This window comes from Danio aesculapii, chromosome 19 (genome assembly GCF_903798145.1).
Source record: "Danio aesculapii chromosome 19, fDanAes4.1, whole genome shotgun sequence".
Taxonomy (NCBI): Eukaryota; Metazoa; Chordata; class Actinopteri; order Cypriniformes; family Danionidae; genus Danio; species Danio aesculapii.
The window spans coordinates 22500091-22518613 of NC_079453.1; the positions used below are offsets into that span (position 1 = coordinate 22500091).

The 18523-nt window shown below is 37.0% G+C and overlaps 1 protein-coding gene across 1 annotated transcript; it reads right to left on the bottom strand.

The window, feature by feature from the left end:
• Window positions 1-600: 600 nt before the first annotated feature.
• Window positions 601-5463, bottom strand: LOC130246705 (protein disulfide-isomerase A3-like). The gene is made up of 7 exons (XM_056479814.1): window positions 5137-5463; window positions 3889-3967; window positions 2705-2822; window positions 1568-1675; window positions 1350-1479; window positions 1145-1261; window positions 601-761 (listed from the first exon to the last, which is right to left on the bottom strand). Exons 1-7 carry the CDS (start codon window positions 5271-5273, stop codon window positions 632-634), a joined length of 819 nt encoding a protein of 272 aa, XP_056335789.1. The 5' UTR covers window positions 5274-5463; the 3' UTR covers window positions 601-631.
• Window positions 5464-18523: the final 13060 nt, after the last annotated feature.

Below are 18523 nucleotides of genomic sequence, written 5' to 3' on the forward strand. Positions count from 1 at the left end.
CATGTTATGCTGTAAAACATTTTTGTTTACATGTCATTCCATTTTGATATGTATTCCCTTAGTCTGGCTGACATAGTTTTGGTGATGGTGCATAATTTCTGTATTATTTCCATATAGTTTTTGTGCAAGTTCAGAATAAGTACTGTGATATAGGTAACAACAACAAAATTGTATTACATACCTGTTGTATGATACTGAGTGTAGTTTTCATAAAAAAATTATTTTAAAAAAGTTCTAGGCATGGCAAGACAACCGGTGCTTGTGATGTTGCCACTTTCTACGTTGCCTGGCTATCAGATTCTCCATAACAGGCTAAACAGAAGTAGTGCATTTTAAACTAATTCATTTTTTGTTATTTAAGGAAGAAAAAAAAAAAAAAGTCCTAACAACAGAAATATCCGGTTATCATCATACAATACACTTGCATTACTAAGGCATAGACTGACGCATTTGTATTACATTCCAGAGAGCTCATTTATCAGCACAACAGTGGAAAATTAAGCCATATCCATGCTGACTGACCAAGATTGGCACAGTACTGTAAAAAACAGCCACAAGTGACGCATTTGTATGCACTTTAATACCAGGTAAAAACGGCCTGAGAAACAGTCAACAAAACCAAGTTAAGGTTTTACCTGTTCCTCCAGTAGTTGGAGCCCTTGGGGTTCTTCTCATAATCCACATCATAGTATGCCACCAACAAGTCTTTGCCTTTCAGCTGGTCTTTGTTGTCCTCAGTCATGTGGGCACAGATGCCAAAACTAGCAGATGGTGAAAAAAAACGTTGATATTACCAGATTATCTGACCACATTTTTAAAGTGGTAGCTCAACCAAAACATACTTAATTCCTCATCATTTAATCACACTCAACTTCAAAACTCTGAGCTTCTGTTTAACACAAAACAAGATATTTCAAAGAATGTTTGAATAAAGCAGCACTGACATCCATAGTAGGAATGAAAAAAAAAAAAAAAAAAAAAAAAATCTGTCAATGGCTGCTGCTTTCCATCCTATCCAGTATCTTCCTTTGTGTTTACCAGAAGTTTTTAAAGGTTTGCAACAATTGAGTGTGAGTAAATGATGACAGAACTACCCATTTAACAATTTTTAGTCATTTTAACATTGCATAAAGTTGAAACATACATGTTGTCCTGAATGAACTTTTTGATCTTTGCACTTGTGAATTTGTCCTCTGTGAACAACACACTGCTGTCTTCAAATTTGTTGCTCAGTTGTGGTGACCGGAACAAAATAATACCTCTGCAAAATTAAGAAAATAAACAATACCAAGTTGAATTTCTGCACAAAACTACAACTAATATCACTACAACCAAGGTAAGCTACACACTCTCCGTCAATGCCATGTTTCTTCAACAGATCCTCATTGTTAGTGTGGGCGAAGCGGTAGGACTCTCTCAAAGCACTGGCTGCCTTCAGAAACTCTCCCTGAGAGGCACTTCCTCCATCTGCGAAGAAACCTGAACACACAGATTACCATTAAATCAAATACAGAAAGAGTACTGACGGAAAAAAAAGCAATATGAAAGTCTAAAATGAAGCCCTCACCCACAACACTGGCATCACGATCTCCAATGTACTTCTCAAAATCAGCTCCATTTTGGAGTTCCACCGAGGCTGGACCAGCCTGCTTTTTCAGATGGCTAACAATTCCATCTGTTGGAGTAATGACGGAAAAAATATGGTCATGTCAGTCCTAAAGTTTTCCAAGACATTTTTGTGCTAAAACTAGCATCTTAACCAACGAGAGGAGACTTATTCACTACTCCTAAACCAACGAAATCCACAGAGCAACCAAAAATGGCTGCTGCCAGCAATCCACCTCGAAAAGAAAACATATTTGACCACAATAAGCTTTTACTAAGTTTAATAAGTTTATAGGTTTGAAATCAAAATATATTTAAAAGCATCTAAAAATATACTTTCATTTAAAACCTTCATTTGAATGTGGCAAGATTTTTATTTTAAAACTTTACTTTATTTGAATATGGCACTCTACAAAATTTCCATTAATAAATCTCTCACAAAGAGCCCAGCCCTCCCAATCAGCCAATTGCTGTTTGCATACTTGGTAATCATGCTGACATCAAAGATAGAAACAAGACCAACCCGCCCTAATGCTTCTAACGCGAGTAATTTTAAGCTAAAGACTTCACTCTATCCCTTAGTAAAGGTTTGTCTCAGCAACTATAATCTAAAAACTTTCATAGGCATTTAGGATATTAATGCTATAGTTTTATCATTTATCTTTCCATTAAAGTAGTAAAATTGACTCTTCTTGTTTTATATGCATAAACTGTAGCAGTTCTTGTTATAAATGATGCAGCTGCGCATTTCACTATTTTGTAAAAAATAATTTGCCCTCATCAAATTTAATCAAATAACATAACCTTCCCTCCGCCTCAAATTGACTTACTTCACTTCCTGGTCACATGAATTGCCTTTAGGGCAAACATATCAGTGGGTGTCTCAATTCTGCTCTAAATAAATCCATACATCAATCTTCCTTCATTTTGTTATCAACACCCATCTTTCAACGATCCAATCAGTTCCCAAAGAATGAAATCATGCACCACCCTTCTTTTTTCCAGATTCAGGACTGTTTCAAGTGTAGATAGGTCCCAATAGCAGAAAAAAGGACAATCTTAAGTTCTGTTTCATGGCAATTTTAAAACAAGAACATACCTGCAGTCCTGGGACCATCATAGCCTCCAGAGTCCTCGCCGTCTCTGAAAATTTTCAGGGTTGGGTATCCGCTAACACCATATTTACCGCACACTTTAGAATTGGCGGTACAGTCCACCTAGATTATAGCAGAAATTAATATTAATAGGAATCCTCCACTAACTTTCATGGAAAACTAGTACATGTAAATTATACACTAATTTATGATGTTCAAAAAGTGCAAACTGAATACAGAAACTTGTGTGCATGCAACTGACATTTAATAAAACACAAAGTTTAGCGTCTATGAAACCTGCTTAAGTAGGACATGTCTACATTCTTATATGTACTTTAAATTATTTCTATTGCACATGAATTAGAGTTAGTTTACTGATTCATGTATTGACAAGCATTTATAATAATTTGTGATAATTATTGAAACTTGTGTTGTGCTACAATTGTGTGTGTTGAGAGAAACAAATTTGTTTTATTTTGAGATAAAACTAATTAAACTTAATTATTAGGTTGCCCTATTCAAAATGCACTACAAATCCATTTAAAATGGCACAGATATACTTCAAGCAAAATCAAACAACAAAATCATGTGACAATTTCAAAATAAAGCTCTTTCTTAGAAAATTAAAATGTAATTCTAATTGTAAGCAACACTGGTTCCATTTTCTTTTAGGTTTAATGCTGTAAATTTGGTTGCTTTAAAGCAGGGGTGTCAAACTCAGTTCTTGGAGGGCCGCAGCCCTGCAGTTTAGTTCCAACCCTGCTCCAACACACTTCCATGTAGGTTTCAAACAAGCCTGAATTATTCAATTAGTTTGATCAGGTATGTTTAATTAGAATTGGAACTACACTGTGAAGAGCTGCGGCCCTCCAAGAACCAAGTTTGACACCTGTGCTTTAAAACAATCAATAGTATGAAGTGTTGCATGTAAATACTACAACTTAACTTGTGTCATGAATTGCACAGGGTCATAAACTCGCCGCAAAAACAACAAATTTGGTCGCTACACCAACATCGCTATGATCACATTTTTTTCCACGTCTGCTTTGTCTTCTAGTTTTAGTTTTTAATTTGATAAGTTTGTTATAAGGAGCAAAACGTGTCAAACAATTATTTTAAATTTACTTGAAGATTTAAAGTACACTACAAGTGGACATTCAATACAATTGCACACACAGAGAAATCCTACCTTAGCAAGTGAGACAATGCCTTTCAGTCGAGTGGCGGCTGCCTCATATTCAGGGGCTAGACGCTTACAGTGACCACACCTGAAAGTAAACATGAGGTAAACATTTGCAAAATTAGGCAACAGAAAGACAGATATATCTGACTGGTTGACTTGTGACCTCTGAACATTTTTAAGACTGAACGGAGTTAAAGTTTATTACAATAACAAACAAACCCACCACCACTACTACTACTAACCTTACTAATAATAATGCTGAGTAAACGCCAGTTTTAGTTTTCAGGTGAACTACACCTTTACGTTAGTTGCTAAATCTGAGGCACGTTAAAAGTTAACTCATTGATAAATTCGGTTTCAAGTTAGTAAGTAATGCTGAGGTACGTAATCTAGTGTCATCCAATCACACACAGCCAGCGAAACTTCTTTGACCAATCATAACGTTACAACGGATAGCAGCCGAGCCTACAAACATCCTTGTTGCCGCCCCTCATCGCATTTTTACCTGATATACTGACAAAAGCTGCAAACTAATACGAACTTCAGAACTAAAAAGACACAAGGTTTACTACGCTAAACTGGTATAAAATCCCAATACTTCAACCAGCAACGTTAATGCTAACTAGAATGTTCATTTTTTTGTTTAGAAAGCGAGATCTTAAAGAGACAGTCGACCTAATAATGAGAAGTCATCATCAGTTGCTCAACCTCATGTGTTCACAAACCTGAATGGCCTAGTAGAAACCAAATGAGACATTATGCAAAATATGACCGTCTGCCGACCAAATATACCACTGTCTAATAATAGCAAAAAGAAAAGTTACAAACAGGAAGTGTTTTATTTAACGTTAATTAGTTTGGCTCCCTATAGAGAGAATTACATTGGTTTGTTTTTGACTGCAGTGAGGGTAAAAAAAAAAAACTATTTGCATTTTCAGATTTATTATAAAAATCCCACGACCTAAAGTGACGTGAAAAGAGGCTGCTGTAGTTACTTTCGCTTTAGCAAACTAGTATTACACACTCGTAACTTTAAACCTATACGCAGTTCCAGAACACTGATTTTACTGACGTTAGGTTTGTCTGTTTTCTAAAGAATGACTTAATATATAAATCTTACTTCAAATACACTGCAGCGTGCTGTATTGGATTATATTAGTTGCTATACTAAGTAGGCTATACTAGTATGCTATACTAAGTTTTGAAATCGCAAGGGAAAAAATATTTTAAACAACAAAATAGTCATCCACTCACCAGGGTGCAAAGAACTCCACCAGAATGAGATCGTGGTCTCCTATTTTGCTGTCAAAATCGTCATCTGTGTACTCGAGCACATCACTGGCGCGCGCGGCCGATGCGAAAGCAACAATAAACAGCAAACCCAGCATCATGCTAAACCCTTTTCAGTGCAAAGACGAAGGGAACTGTTTATATGCCTGCAGCCCCTCGGTTTGCGGCTTCTTATTAACGTGGTGCTGCGTAAGGAAGGAGTTCCCAAAAGAAAGGCCCACTGGTGCTGGAACCCTGCACTCAATGAAAGAGAAAGCGCAGACGGACGGCACGGATGTACAAACCCGGAGCTCTTCAAAGTAACCAAAGTGTGGCATCTCACTATTGGATTTTCAGCCGCGTCATAATGTTGCAATCAGCCAATCAGGACTCAGGAAGCACACAGCTTCCGGGTAGGAATCATCCTTTGCATGCAATAAGGAAAATTGTTTTCTCTTCCTGTGTACAGGATCCAAATTCTCTTTGAGATTATATAAATAGGTTTTGCATATATACGTATATGATACATGATACATTTAAACATGTTATAATATACACCGTAGAGAGAGACACGTTATATATAGTTAGTTGGTAATACTTTTTTCTTTAAGAAAAAACAACAGTAAATAGAAAATTGATTGTTAGGAAAATAAGTAACCATCTAAAAATTATGGAGGTATTTCATTTTACTTGATAATTATTTTAACGTTTCATATATATATATATATATATATATATATATATATATATATATATATATATATATATATATATATATATATATATATATATATATATATATATAATGAAATTAGTTTTTTACTACCATTATGGAATACATAAAACATTAATTTGTACTAATATTTTGTGACCTGAATATAAATGATACATATTCATTGTACAGCTAATTACACAAATGTTACAAAGGATAAAAAATATATATATATATATCTCAATATATCTCAAGCCATAAATAAATTATTAAGAGTGTTACATATGCTTTCCAAAAGGGAGCTGATAATTTAAAAATAATGATTATAAATGATCATAATAACGATATTATTTTTCCAGCAGTTTAGTTGTTTTGGCAGCTTTCTTATTTAACGATGAGCAGACAGATTCATAATAAAGTATCAAGTCAATACAAAATGTTCTAAGATTAGCACTCAATAACTCTATATTTGTGAAGATGGAAAAGGCCACAAAGAGTTAAAGAGCTGTTCAGATACATCCAGAGCTGTCCACTCTGTGATCTCTCTTGGTATTTTGATCGTTACCCCATTAATAAATCCGTTAGAAGCGGTATTTGAAGTGAAGAGAAGTTAACTAAAAATTTTAATTCACGAACCAAGGCATCTGAGTGTTCACTGTTCACCTCAGTGCTCTTTTGCGGAGGGTGATGTAAAGGTGAGTTGTTCTTCCACAGTCCTACAATTCTTCAAAATAAATGTCATGTTGAGTCATTAAAGCAATTAACAGTTAAACCATTTAAAATTGTGTCTGTTTTCTTTACTGTTAGGAATTTGGATCAAAGTGTGTTTTATTTGAATGAAGCCTTGATAAGAGTGAATTACATATTATACATAAATCTGTCAGCGCGACACCTCACATGGAAAGGAACCAAGGGAAATGACTTTACACAGGTACACAGAAAAAATAAAGGTCATTATTTATTATTTTTTTAACTGAAGCAAAAAAGGATTTCAGGACTAAGTTACCAAGTTTAAGACTAAGTTTGGTTTTATTTTGGCGCTTCAAATAGATCAGCAGGTGTCACTATTTTAAAGGATAAGTTTTTAGGGAAGATAACTCAAAAACCGGATGAAAATGGCCGTTGGATCATTCTTCTTGTTGAAATAAACCAGGAACAATTTATTATTATTATTATTATTATTATTATTATTATTATTATTATTATTATTATTATTATTATTATTATTATTATTATTATGTAAATATTTATGCCACCAACAGTAAAAAAATTTATGGATTAATTTTTCAAGATATTGAAGGTCATAATAATAACTTGCAATTAAAATTCCCTTCAGCTGAAGTTATTTGGGATGGTGACTTTAACATTATCTTTGATAGACAACAAGATAGATTGCTCCCGAAAGTTGACTATAGTGCAAATGAATTGAGCAACATATGTTTAAGGTTAAATATACAAATTCCTTTGCATATACAGTACTTGGTCTAATAGGAATGGATCTCTCCAATCGCATATTGACTTTTGGCTTATATTAGAACGTATGAAAAAAATAGTAGAATTTGTGAATATTAAACCATCTGTTTTAACTGATCACAAAGGCATATCGATTAAAATTGGCATTTCAGGTAATCAGTCAGACAGGGTTAAGAGGGGATACTGGAAATTAAACAATAGTTTGCTGAAATGTAAAGAATTTGAAGCTCAAATTAAAACCTTAATTATTAAATATTAGAATCAGGCATGTATGACCCAAATGTGTGGAAAAGACTGGGAACAAACTAAATTTGATTCATGTGATAAAGATTGGCAACGCAGTGGCGCAGTAGGTAGTGCTGTCGCCTCACAGCAAGAAGGTTGCTGGTTCGAGCCTCGGCTGGGTCAGGGCTTCTGCTACGTAAACAAATGCTGGATGAAATGGTGGTTCATTCCGCTGTGGTGACCCCAGTATACAATGTGGACCAACAGCCAAAGACATGTGATGATGTTTTATATATTGATGATATTAACATTGTTAAAGATAAATGTAGAAATAGATATATTAGAAATGTATTAAAAAAGAATCAAATACCATCTTCAAGAGTCTTCTAGTCATCAAAATTTGAAAACATTGAGTGGAAGAAAGTATGGTTACTAACAAATAAATTTATTATAAGTAATAAAGTAAAGAAGGGTATCTTTTAAAATTTTACACAGAATTTATCCTGTAAAAATGTTATTTGAACGGTTTGAAGTGGTTAGAGAAAACTCTTGCAAATGTTGTGGTATTGTTAAAAAATCTGTTACTCATCTGTTTTTTCAATGTGGATACTTTTGGATTGACATTCTCACTTTATTTCAAGGACATTTGGTACACTAATGCTAATTGGGTTATATGATGTCATATTTGCTTTAATACAAGATGGAATTGATTCAAAAATACAACCTATTTTCTAATACAACTAATAATATTACTTGGAAAATATCATATTCATATAAAGAAATGGGCCAAAGCTATGCTAAATTGTGATTATTTTATAAAGGAGATTAAACAATATGGTACTACACTATGTAACATTAAAAACAGAAAAGCTAGAAGCATTATGTAAATTTCAATTGATTGAATAAAAGTTTTATTATTATTATTATTATTATTATTATTATTATTATTATTATTATTATTATTAATATTATTGTTGTTATTATCTTAACTATTTTTTTTTTACCACTGGCATCTGTTTATACTTCGTATAATTGAGATAATTTCTCTCATTTTTATTTATTTTTATTTTGTTCATAATTGTTGTGAGATGTATTCTCTTGTACTATGTTTGTAAAAATTTACAATAAAAAAAGTAAAAAAAAAAAGTAAAAAAAAAAAAAAATATATATATATATATATATATATATATATATATATATATATATATATATATATATATATATATATATATATATATATATATATATATATAAATAAATTCTGGCTACTGCAGTGCGCTTAGAGACGAGAAACCGGAGCTGGAGGAATGAGTGAAAGATCGACTGACTATAGAGCTTCATGAGCGGATTTCTGCTACATATCCTGGATTTCAGGAAGAATCACATATGCAGGAGGAATCAACAACAAGTAACTGCACAAAACACAAACCGTTAAAGGCTTAAATCAGCTGCAGTTCTAGACCCTTTTTAGTATGTAACGTTAAATTCAGTTCATCTAAGACCACAAACTATTCAAATTTATTTTCAATGTCTTAAAAGGTTTAGGATGAAAATTGTGGTCCCGCTTCTAAAACCCACGCGATCCTTATTACACCCTACTACGTGATCGCGAGTTGCATGTTTATTTTTTTAAGCAGTATTATAATAGTCAAAAACAATCAAATGCAAGTAATAAGATAACTGTTAATAGTTCAGAAATTAAAGCTTATTTTTATGATCAGGGGCGTTGCTAGACATAAAGCTCTACTGGGGCACCCCCCTCCCCTAAAAAAAATAAAAAATAAAAATAAAAATAAAATAAAATAAAATAAAATAAAATAATAAAATAATAATAATATTTATTTCAAATAAATATTTGTTATAAATAAAAGTAACTGGAGTGATATGCTAAGGTCATTTAAGAAATCTTTTGCAAAAATATGAATTTCATTTGAATGAATTCTATAGACAATGTTGTGTTGCTTAATGTTCAGTCCTATTATTACTGTTTGTGACCACTAGGTGTCAGAAGAGGTGTGTGGAAGTGAGAGCGGGAGAACAGTAGTGTGGAGCTAAGCAGAGTTGTCCGGCTGATATTCATTTACAAATCTATACTAAACACCACAGACAATTCAATAAAATACAAATAAATATGTTTTATGAAATTATCTGTTGTCTTAGACTTGACACATGGCATAGAATTAGGTTTATTAAGTCTTTACCTCCCTGACTCCTTATACCTCCTTTTTGCTTCATACAAAAAAAAATCTATCAGGATTTTTTGTTTAAGCTTTAGTTTTGTCGACCAGCTAAACAAAAAAGGCTCTTTCGCCGGTTTTACAACGCATGAGCGGCGCGTGACAACCAAGTAGCCTGCGTTTTTGACTGCGCGCATGTTAACTACCGGGACTCGCTCCGGCAGAAAAGCAGCGCGTGCGAGAGGCGAGCGGGTTCTCTGCGCACACGCGGAGATGCGTCAGTTTGCTTTTTGATTAAACACGTTGTTTTCACCAGCGTTGGTTCGGTTGCACATAGAGAATAACGTCTTTATTTTGGAATTACCACTCTTAATAAATACACTTGCATATGAAGTAAATCATATCCCAATGCATTTACTGGGGCACTGGAGATTTTTACTGGGGCACGTGCCCCAGTAAATTGGGTCTAGCGAAACCAGAGTAATGATTAAAACAACCTTTGTAATGATTAACAACCCTGGTAATGATTTAAACAACCATTTGAAAGCTTTGATGCCTTTTCTTTTATGGAATTACATTGTTGGCCAAAAGGTGGCGACACACAACCATCTAAATGTGTGTAGCTTAAAAATTAAAAAAAAATGCTTAATCCAGTAATAAAAGTCTAAGCATGTTATTGATTCATTATAGTTCCAATTTAAAGAAATAGTTATATTTACAACTGCAACACACCTGAACCATAATTATCCAGACTATGTGCCAAAAACCAAAAGCTTAAAGCAGAGATTCTACCATTTTCCGTGATATATGATGATACATTTATGCGGAAATTATCAAAGTTTAGTAAAACGTCTATTTGTTTATAAGTTAAAGATCCAAAAAGCATTAAAAAAACAAAACAATTAAACTATCTCTGTGGTACAACAGCTGTATTTGTTTAATGAGATATCAGTAGCAAATAATAAGTATTATGAATAAATCCCAACATCTTTCTGTTTTATGGGATAATTATGACAATTTATGATAGTACAAAGTTGTAGAATAAATACAGAGTAGGCCTGTAATAGCAGTGTTGGGCAAGCTACCTGAAAAATGTAGTGAGCTAAGATATTAGCTACTCTACTTAAAATGTAGCTTAACTACACTAAAAAGCTACCCCCTGGGAAATGTAGCAAGCTAAAAGCTACATGGCAAAAGTAGCTTAGCTACATCTAAGCTATTTTGACTATTTTTATTTTTAAATCGAAGCAACTTAAATCCAGGTCAATCATATCTTGGTGATCAATAAAACTGTCAATAAAAAATATGAGGCATAATAGTTCAGTTATTTACTGTAAATAATATGCTGTACTAAACAGAAACACATTATAGTATATAACAGCTAAAACTGTCCCGGGAGAGAGCCCTGAGCTCAAGGGATCCTCGAGCCCAGGGCTCCCTCCTTTCACAGGGAGAGGGGAGATTGAGCTCAGGTCGATCTGAAACTCCCCCGCTGCTGAGGCCAAGGTGAACTTCCTGAGAGTAAGAAACATTAGAAAAAAGATTTAGGCTTATTTTATCTATAATATAGAGAACATTTGGATGGTGGGAGGAAACCGGGGAACCCGGGGGAAACCCACGCGGACACGGGGAGAATATGCAAACTTCGCACAGAAATACCAGATGGCCCAATGAAGACCCAACGCCATTGGTATTCTTGCTGTGAGGCAACAGTGCTAGTCACTGGGCCACTGTGCCACCCATTCTTGATTAACGGTGGAAGAAGGGGAGGAGGAGGGTTTCTTCCAGACGAAGATAGTTGTAGAGAGGAAATGAGGATATATAGTGACTTGGGATCCTTTGATTGGAGCATCATGATTAGCTAATGGGGACCAGCTGGGTCAATCATGAGCACATGCTCCTCTCGAACTTAGTTTAAAATTAAACTTCACATAGTAATTTATAGTAAAGGTAAATTATTTTAGAATAAGCATTATATATATATATATATATATATTTATATATACACACATATATACACACACACACACACACACACACATATATTAGTGCTGTCAATCGATAAATTTTTTTTTACTAATCAATCACACTTTTTTCTGCAATTAATCGCGATTAATTGCATTTAAAAGACTGAAACTTGTAATTTCCCCCGGGTTCCCCGGTTTCCTCCCACCATCCAAATGTTCTCTATATTATAGATAAAATAAGCCTAAATCTTTTTTCTAATGTTTCAAACGTAAAATGAATGTAAACGCAAGACAAAAAAACTATTTTAAATTCAAAATATGATTGTTTATTCAAATTTTTGTTTACTTTTGACACAGATTTCTTCATGGAAACAACATACCTGCAATAAACCATCCAGATCCTCAAACTGTTGACTTGAAAGCCATATTTATTATAGAAATAAAAACACAGGCATATAAATTTCATTTGAATTTCAAAACAATTAATCCCAATAAAAAAAAAAGATTTTCATGTTGGATTGTGGACTGCAGAAAAATGCCAAAATACAGGCGTTGCAAATATGGAAATTGGAAAATTATAACCACGTAAACAGTGATTTTTGATTAATTTAATCAGATTAAAGGTCATAACCGAACAAAAGAGAAATCGAATTAAGACGTGTGGAGTATGCCAATTTTAGTCACAATATTGAAGTGCATTACTACGGTACCACTCAGCTATGTAGTTATAACGAGATCTTTTAACCTAGTTAAATTTGCATGTAATGTGGTATCCGAAGGTCGGACATCTGTTTAGATACACATTTATAACACAATGATACTAAAAACCAAAAAACTTTCATTATGATTTCACAAAGAATTTAACTTTAAAATGGCTTTTCAGAAAATAAGTGCTCAGACACACTCTTTAAGTTTAAATTTAAATTAAATGACACATTTTAGCTATGCATTTACATAACACATACTCCAGTTATATGTCATGAAACAAATAATATTTGTCTGAGATAATATGAAGTGCTGCAATGCTAATCTTTCTCCTTTTGTTTTTTTCTTTTCTTTATTTTAGGTTTCCCACTCCAAGGTTTAGATTTTGCTACTGCAGTCCCGGTTTAGGCCCTGCCTCACTTGTGAAGACTAAAGATGAAGACAACATTCAAGGCGACTTTAGATGATGGCAACACACTTTTTATTCCACCTATATATCCCCTTTTATGTGTAAGCAACATTCCACAAGATAAAACAAAATTAAATGACAGGTTGTTTTATATATATATATATATATATATATGTGAGGGAGCCGTAGGTGAAGACATGGAGGCTGATTGAATCCAAACGCTGGAGGTTTATTAAGTAAACAGCAAACATCAAACAAAGGCAGAATCGTAATCCTAACCAGGCTGAGTCAAGCAAACAAAGAGGCAGTCCGAAAATAGCAAACAAGGCAGAGTCCAAAATCCAAAAAGCAGTAGTCAAAAAGCAGGCAAAAAGGTCATAACACTATAGCAAACACAACAGTAGGAAAACGCTTGGTAAGGCAGTGGAACTGGCAATACTTCGCAAAGAACAGACATAAACAGTGTGCTTATATATGGTGGCTACCAGGAAGTACCACCGAGGAAGTACCCAGTCAATATTCGGGAGAGAGCTCCCTCTGGTGGACGGATGAATGGTAATCTGCCACATTCGTTACAGAATCCCCCCCTCTACGAACACCTCCTGGTGTTCTTCTCATAGGTCTACCCCTTGGACGTGGTGCAGGGCGATCAGGATGTTGTTGGTGAAATTCTTGTATCAATGACGGGTCCAGTATATCCTTGGAGACCACCCAAGATCTCTCCTCAGGTCCATAGCCCTCCCAGTCCACCAGATATTGCAACTGTCCCCTTCTACGGCGGGAGTCTAGGATCTCATTAACTGAGTAAGCAGGTGTGCCATCAATCTCCAAAGGTGGAGGAGGCTCAGGACTCGAGGGGCCGGGGTCAGATGCAGGGTGGACCGGTTTCAGGAGGGAGACATGAAAGGAAGGAGATATACGATAGTTAGCAGGAAGCTCTAAACGGTATGTAACTTCATTAATTCGTTTAAGAATTTTAAAAGGTCCAACATACCTTGGCGTGAGCTTCCTGCATGGTAGGCGTAGACGGAGATCTCGGGTGGCAAGCCAGACTCTCTGGCCAGGTTGATAGTTGGGGTGGGGATGTCTCCTGCGATCTGCTTGAATCCGCTGAGCACGGATTGCTCTCTGAAGCCTCACATGAGCGCTGTCCCACACCTGTTCACTACGCTTAATCCAGTCATCCACCGATGGCACCATTGAAGGTTCTCCTGACCATGGGAACATGGGAGGTTGGTAGCCTAATACACACTGAAAAGGGGTGAGACCTGTGGATGAGTGGGTGAGGGAATTCTGAGCATATTCCGCCCAAGGGAGGAATTCACTCCATTTATTCTGTTCTCTGCTGCAGTAAGACCTGAGGTAACGACCAATTTCCTGATTGACTCTTTCTACTTGACCATTTGACTCTGGATGGTAGCCCGAAGTTAAACTGACATTAATGTCCAGGTGTTTACAAAAGGCTTTCCACACCTTTGATGTGAATTGGGGACCCCGGTCAGATACTATGTCCTCCGGGATTCCAAAGGTTCGGAAGACATGTTGAAAGAGTTCTATTGCTGTTTCCATGGCAGTGGGTAGTCCTTTCAATGGAATCAATCTGCATGCTTTTGAGAATCTGTCTACAATAACCAGAATAGTCGTGAAACCATTGGATGGAGGCAAGTCTGTAATAAAGTCAATAGACAGATGCGACCATGGACGGTGTGGAATGGGAAGGGGTTGTAATAGGCCGGTGGGAAGTTCACGAGGGGTCTTGGTTTGGGCACAAATAGTACAAGATTTGACAAAGTTGGTAACATCCTTGTTCACGGAAGGCCACCAGAATGCATTCCTTACTAGAGTCATGGTTCGATGAATTCCTGGGTGTCCTGAGCCTATTGAGGTATGTACCCATTGGAGAGTGCGATTCCTGAGGGTTAGAGGAACATATTGACGGTTAGGTGGGCATTCAGGTGGGGTTGGTTCATTTTGTTGTGCTCGTTGTATTTCCTCCATGAGGTCCCAACTTATTTGAGCAATAACTACTGTTGATGGAAGGATGGGAATGTTGGGTTGATGGGTTGAATCAGTTTCATATCTGCGAGAGAGAGCATCTGCTTTGAGATTTTTACTGCCTGGACGGTAAGTGACAGAGAAATTGAAGCGTGTAAAAAACAATGACCAACGGGCCTGCCTGGGATTAATTCTTTTGGCTCCCTTGATATATTCCAGATTCTTATGATCAGTAATGATCTGGAATGGGTGGACGGCTCCCTCGAGCCAGTGGCGCCACTCTTCCAATGCTGCCTTCATTGAAAGAAGTTCTTTGTTACCCACATCATAATTCCTTTCTGCTGTTGTCAGTTTTCGTGAGAAGAATGCACATGGGTGTAATTTGCCAGGACTGCCATGTCGTTGAGAGAGTATGGCCCCTATTCCACAGTCAGAAGCATCCACTTCTACAACAAAGGGTAATTCAGGGTCCGGATGTTTTAGGATAGGTGCTGTGGTAAAGCTAGTTTTTAGGTTTTCAAAAGCCTTAACAGCGGATGGATTCCACACAAGTTTACCAGGTTTGCCTTTAAGGAGGGAAGTAAGGGGAGCGGCAATGGAACTATAATTACGAATGAACCGGCGATAAAAGTTGGCAAATCCAAGAAATCGTTGGAGTTCCTTTACTGTCTTTGGAAGAGGCCATTCTGTGACTGCTTGGATTTTCGATTTGTCCATCTCCACTCCCTTATGACTAACAATGTAACCCAGAAACGATGTTTTATAGACGTGGAACTCGCATTTCTCAAGCTTGGCGTAGAGTTGATGAAGTTGTAGGCGTGTGAGGACTGTCTTGACATCCTTGATGTGTTGATCCAGATTGGGAGAGTAGATCAGGATGTCATCAATATAGGTGATGACGCATTTATTCAACAGATCATGGAAAATCTCATTAATAAATGATTGGAATACCGCTGGTGAGTTAGCTAGTCCATACGGCATAACAAGATATTCGTAGTGCCCCCTAGTGGTCAGGAAGGCTGTTTTCCACTCATCCCCTTCTCGGATTCGAATTAAGTTATATGCACTCCTGAGGTCAAGTTTGGAGTAGATGTGTGCCTCTCTTAGCTGTTCCAATGCAGATGGAACTAAAGGTAATGGATATCTGTACTTAACTGTGACACTGTTTAGCCCCCGATAATCGATGCAAGGGCGGAGCCCACCATCCTTCTTTTCTACAAAGAAGAATCCAGCAGCTGCTGGTGATGTAGAGGGTCGAATAAAACCAGATGCTAGCGCCTCCTCTATGTAATTTTCCATAGCTTGGGTCTCAGGACGAGAGAGAGGGTACACTTTGCTCTTTGGAGGGGACATGTTAGGAAGTAGTTCAATAGCGCAGTCACCGGGTCAATGAGGGGGAAGTTGTGTGGCCTTGGACTTGCTGAAGACATCTGCAAATTGGTGATAGATAGCTGGGAGAGTCGGACATGCTTCAGTTTCAGAGCTTTCAATGCTGGTGGAAAGGCAGGGAAATGACAGCGTTTTTGTAAGGCAATTGTTAATACAATAAGTTGACCACTGAGTGAGTTCACCGTGGGTCCATGAAATGACTGGATCATGAACAGCCAACCAAGGGTGACCCAATATCATTTGGTACTTGCATGAAGGGACCACATAGAAGGTGATAGTTTCTTTGTGAAACAGTCCAATATGGAGAGACATGGGTGCAGTGGTAGCAGTAATTCCAGAACCGATAGGGCCATTGTCTATCGTTGTTATGTTGATTACTGGGACACAGGGAGTTGTGGGAATCTTGAGTTTGTCCGTGAGTTCTTGACTGATGATGTTAACCACCGATCCTGAGTCGACTAATGCTGAAATATATTGAACAGCAGTATCAAGTTCAATTCTGCACTCCAAAAGAAAATTACGGCGATGGGGAACTTCAATGGTACTCACATGATATTGAGGAACATGGCTCTTCTTGGTCTTGAGAGGGCAGGTAGCATTTTGGTGATTTTCACCTCCACAATAGTAACATAGATTTTCCCGCTGTCGTCGTTCTCTCTCATTTGAGGAAAGGCGGGTAGATGCTATCTGCATAGGCTCAGGGGCATCATGACTTGTCATGGCAGGTTCAGACTTGATCGGTAAAACCCGGCGTGAGCGCGGAGTGTTGCGCATCAAATTGTCGATTTTAATGGCTAGAGTGATTAACTCATTAAAAGACAAATCAACTGCTTTGCATGCTAATTCAGCTTGTAATTGTGCATTCAGTCCTCGTTTGAATACAGCCTTGAGAGCCACATCATTCCAACCGCTTTGTGCAGCTAGTGTTCGGAAGTCAATAGCATAATCTGCAGCAGTGCGATTTCCTTGTTTGAGATCTAGCAATTGTTCAGAAATGTCTTGTCCTCCTTCAGGATAACCAAAAACTTCATTGAGTTGGGAAATAAAATGGTCAAACGAAGACTGTACAAGGAAATCATTCTCCCAAACAGCTGATGCCCAGTCTAAAGCTCGTCCGGTTAATAAGGACATCATTACAGCTCATTTCTTTGTATCATGAGTATATGTTTCAGGCTGACTAGTGAAAAAGACTTTACACTGACGAATGAAGCCACGACAAAGTTCTGGTGAACCATCAAATTTATCAGGTAATGCCAGTCTTACCGGTGAGCTTTGAGGAGCAGGGAGAGAATGGATGTACTGGGTGAGACGGTCGTTGGCATCCCTTAGATGCATCAGCTGTTCCTGATATCCGGATAGAACTTCGCTTTGATAGTTGAAAGCTGCTTGTATCTGAGAAACCTCCGCTGGATTGATGTTAGGCGAAGTATTCTGTGAGGGAGCCGTAGGTGAAGACATGGAGGCTGATTGAATCCAAACGCTGGAGGTTTATTAAGTAAACAGCAAACATCAAACAAAGGCAGAATCGTAATCCTAACCAGGCTGAGTCAAGCAAACAAAGAGGCAGTCCGAAAATAGCAAACAAGGCAGAGTCCAAAATCCAAAAAGCAGTAGTCAAAAAGCAGGCAAAAAGGTCATAACACTATAGCAAACACAACAGTAGGAAAACGCTTGGTAAGGCAGTGGAACTGGCAATACTTCGCAAAGAACAGACATAAACAGTGTGCTTATATATGGTGGCTACCAGGAAGTACCACCGAGGAAGTACCCAGTCAATATTCGGGAGAGAGCTCCCCCTGGTGGACGGATGAATGGTAATCTGCCACATTCGTTACAATATATATATATATATATAAATATATGGGGTGATGCGGTGGCGCAGTGGGTAGCATTTCTGGCATTTCTGTGTGGAGTTTGCATGTTCTTCCCGCGTTCGCGTGGGTTTCCTCCGGGTGCTCCAGTTTCCCCCACAGTCCAAAGACATGCGGTACAGGTGAATTGAGTAAGCTATTAATTGTCTGTATGTATGTGTGCGAATGAGAGTGTATGTGTGTTTCCCAGTGATGGGTTGCAGCTGGCAGGGCATCCGCTGCGTAAAACATATGCTGGATAAGTTGGTGGTTCATTCCGCTGTGGCGACCCCAGATTAATAAAGGGACTACGCTGAAAAGAAAATGAATGAATGAATGAATGAATAAATATACAGTTGAAGTCAGAATTATTAGCCCCCCCTTTGAATTTTTTTTCTTTTTGAAATATTTCCCAAATGATGTTTAACAGAGCAAGGAAATTTTCACAGTATGTCTGATAATATTTTTTC

Bases quoted from the DNA above. Each gene is read 5' to 3' on its own strand.
- LOC130246705 (XM_056479814.1), bottom strand. From the start codon at position 5,273: ATGATGCTGGGTTTGCTGTTTATTGTTGCTTTCGCATCGGCCGCGCGC. The intron at 1,676-2,704 runs GTATGTTCTTGT...TTACTCCAACAG, and splicing joins TGATGGTCCCAGGACTGCAG to ATGGAATTGTTAGCCATCTG. The intron at 1,262-1,349 runs GTGTGTAGCTTA...TTAATTTTGCAG, and splicing joins AAACATGGCATTGACGGAGA to AGGTATTATTTTGTTCCGGT.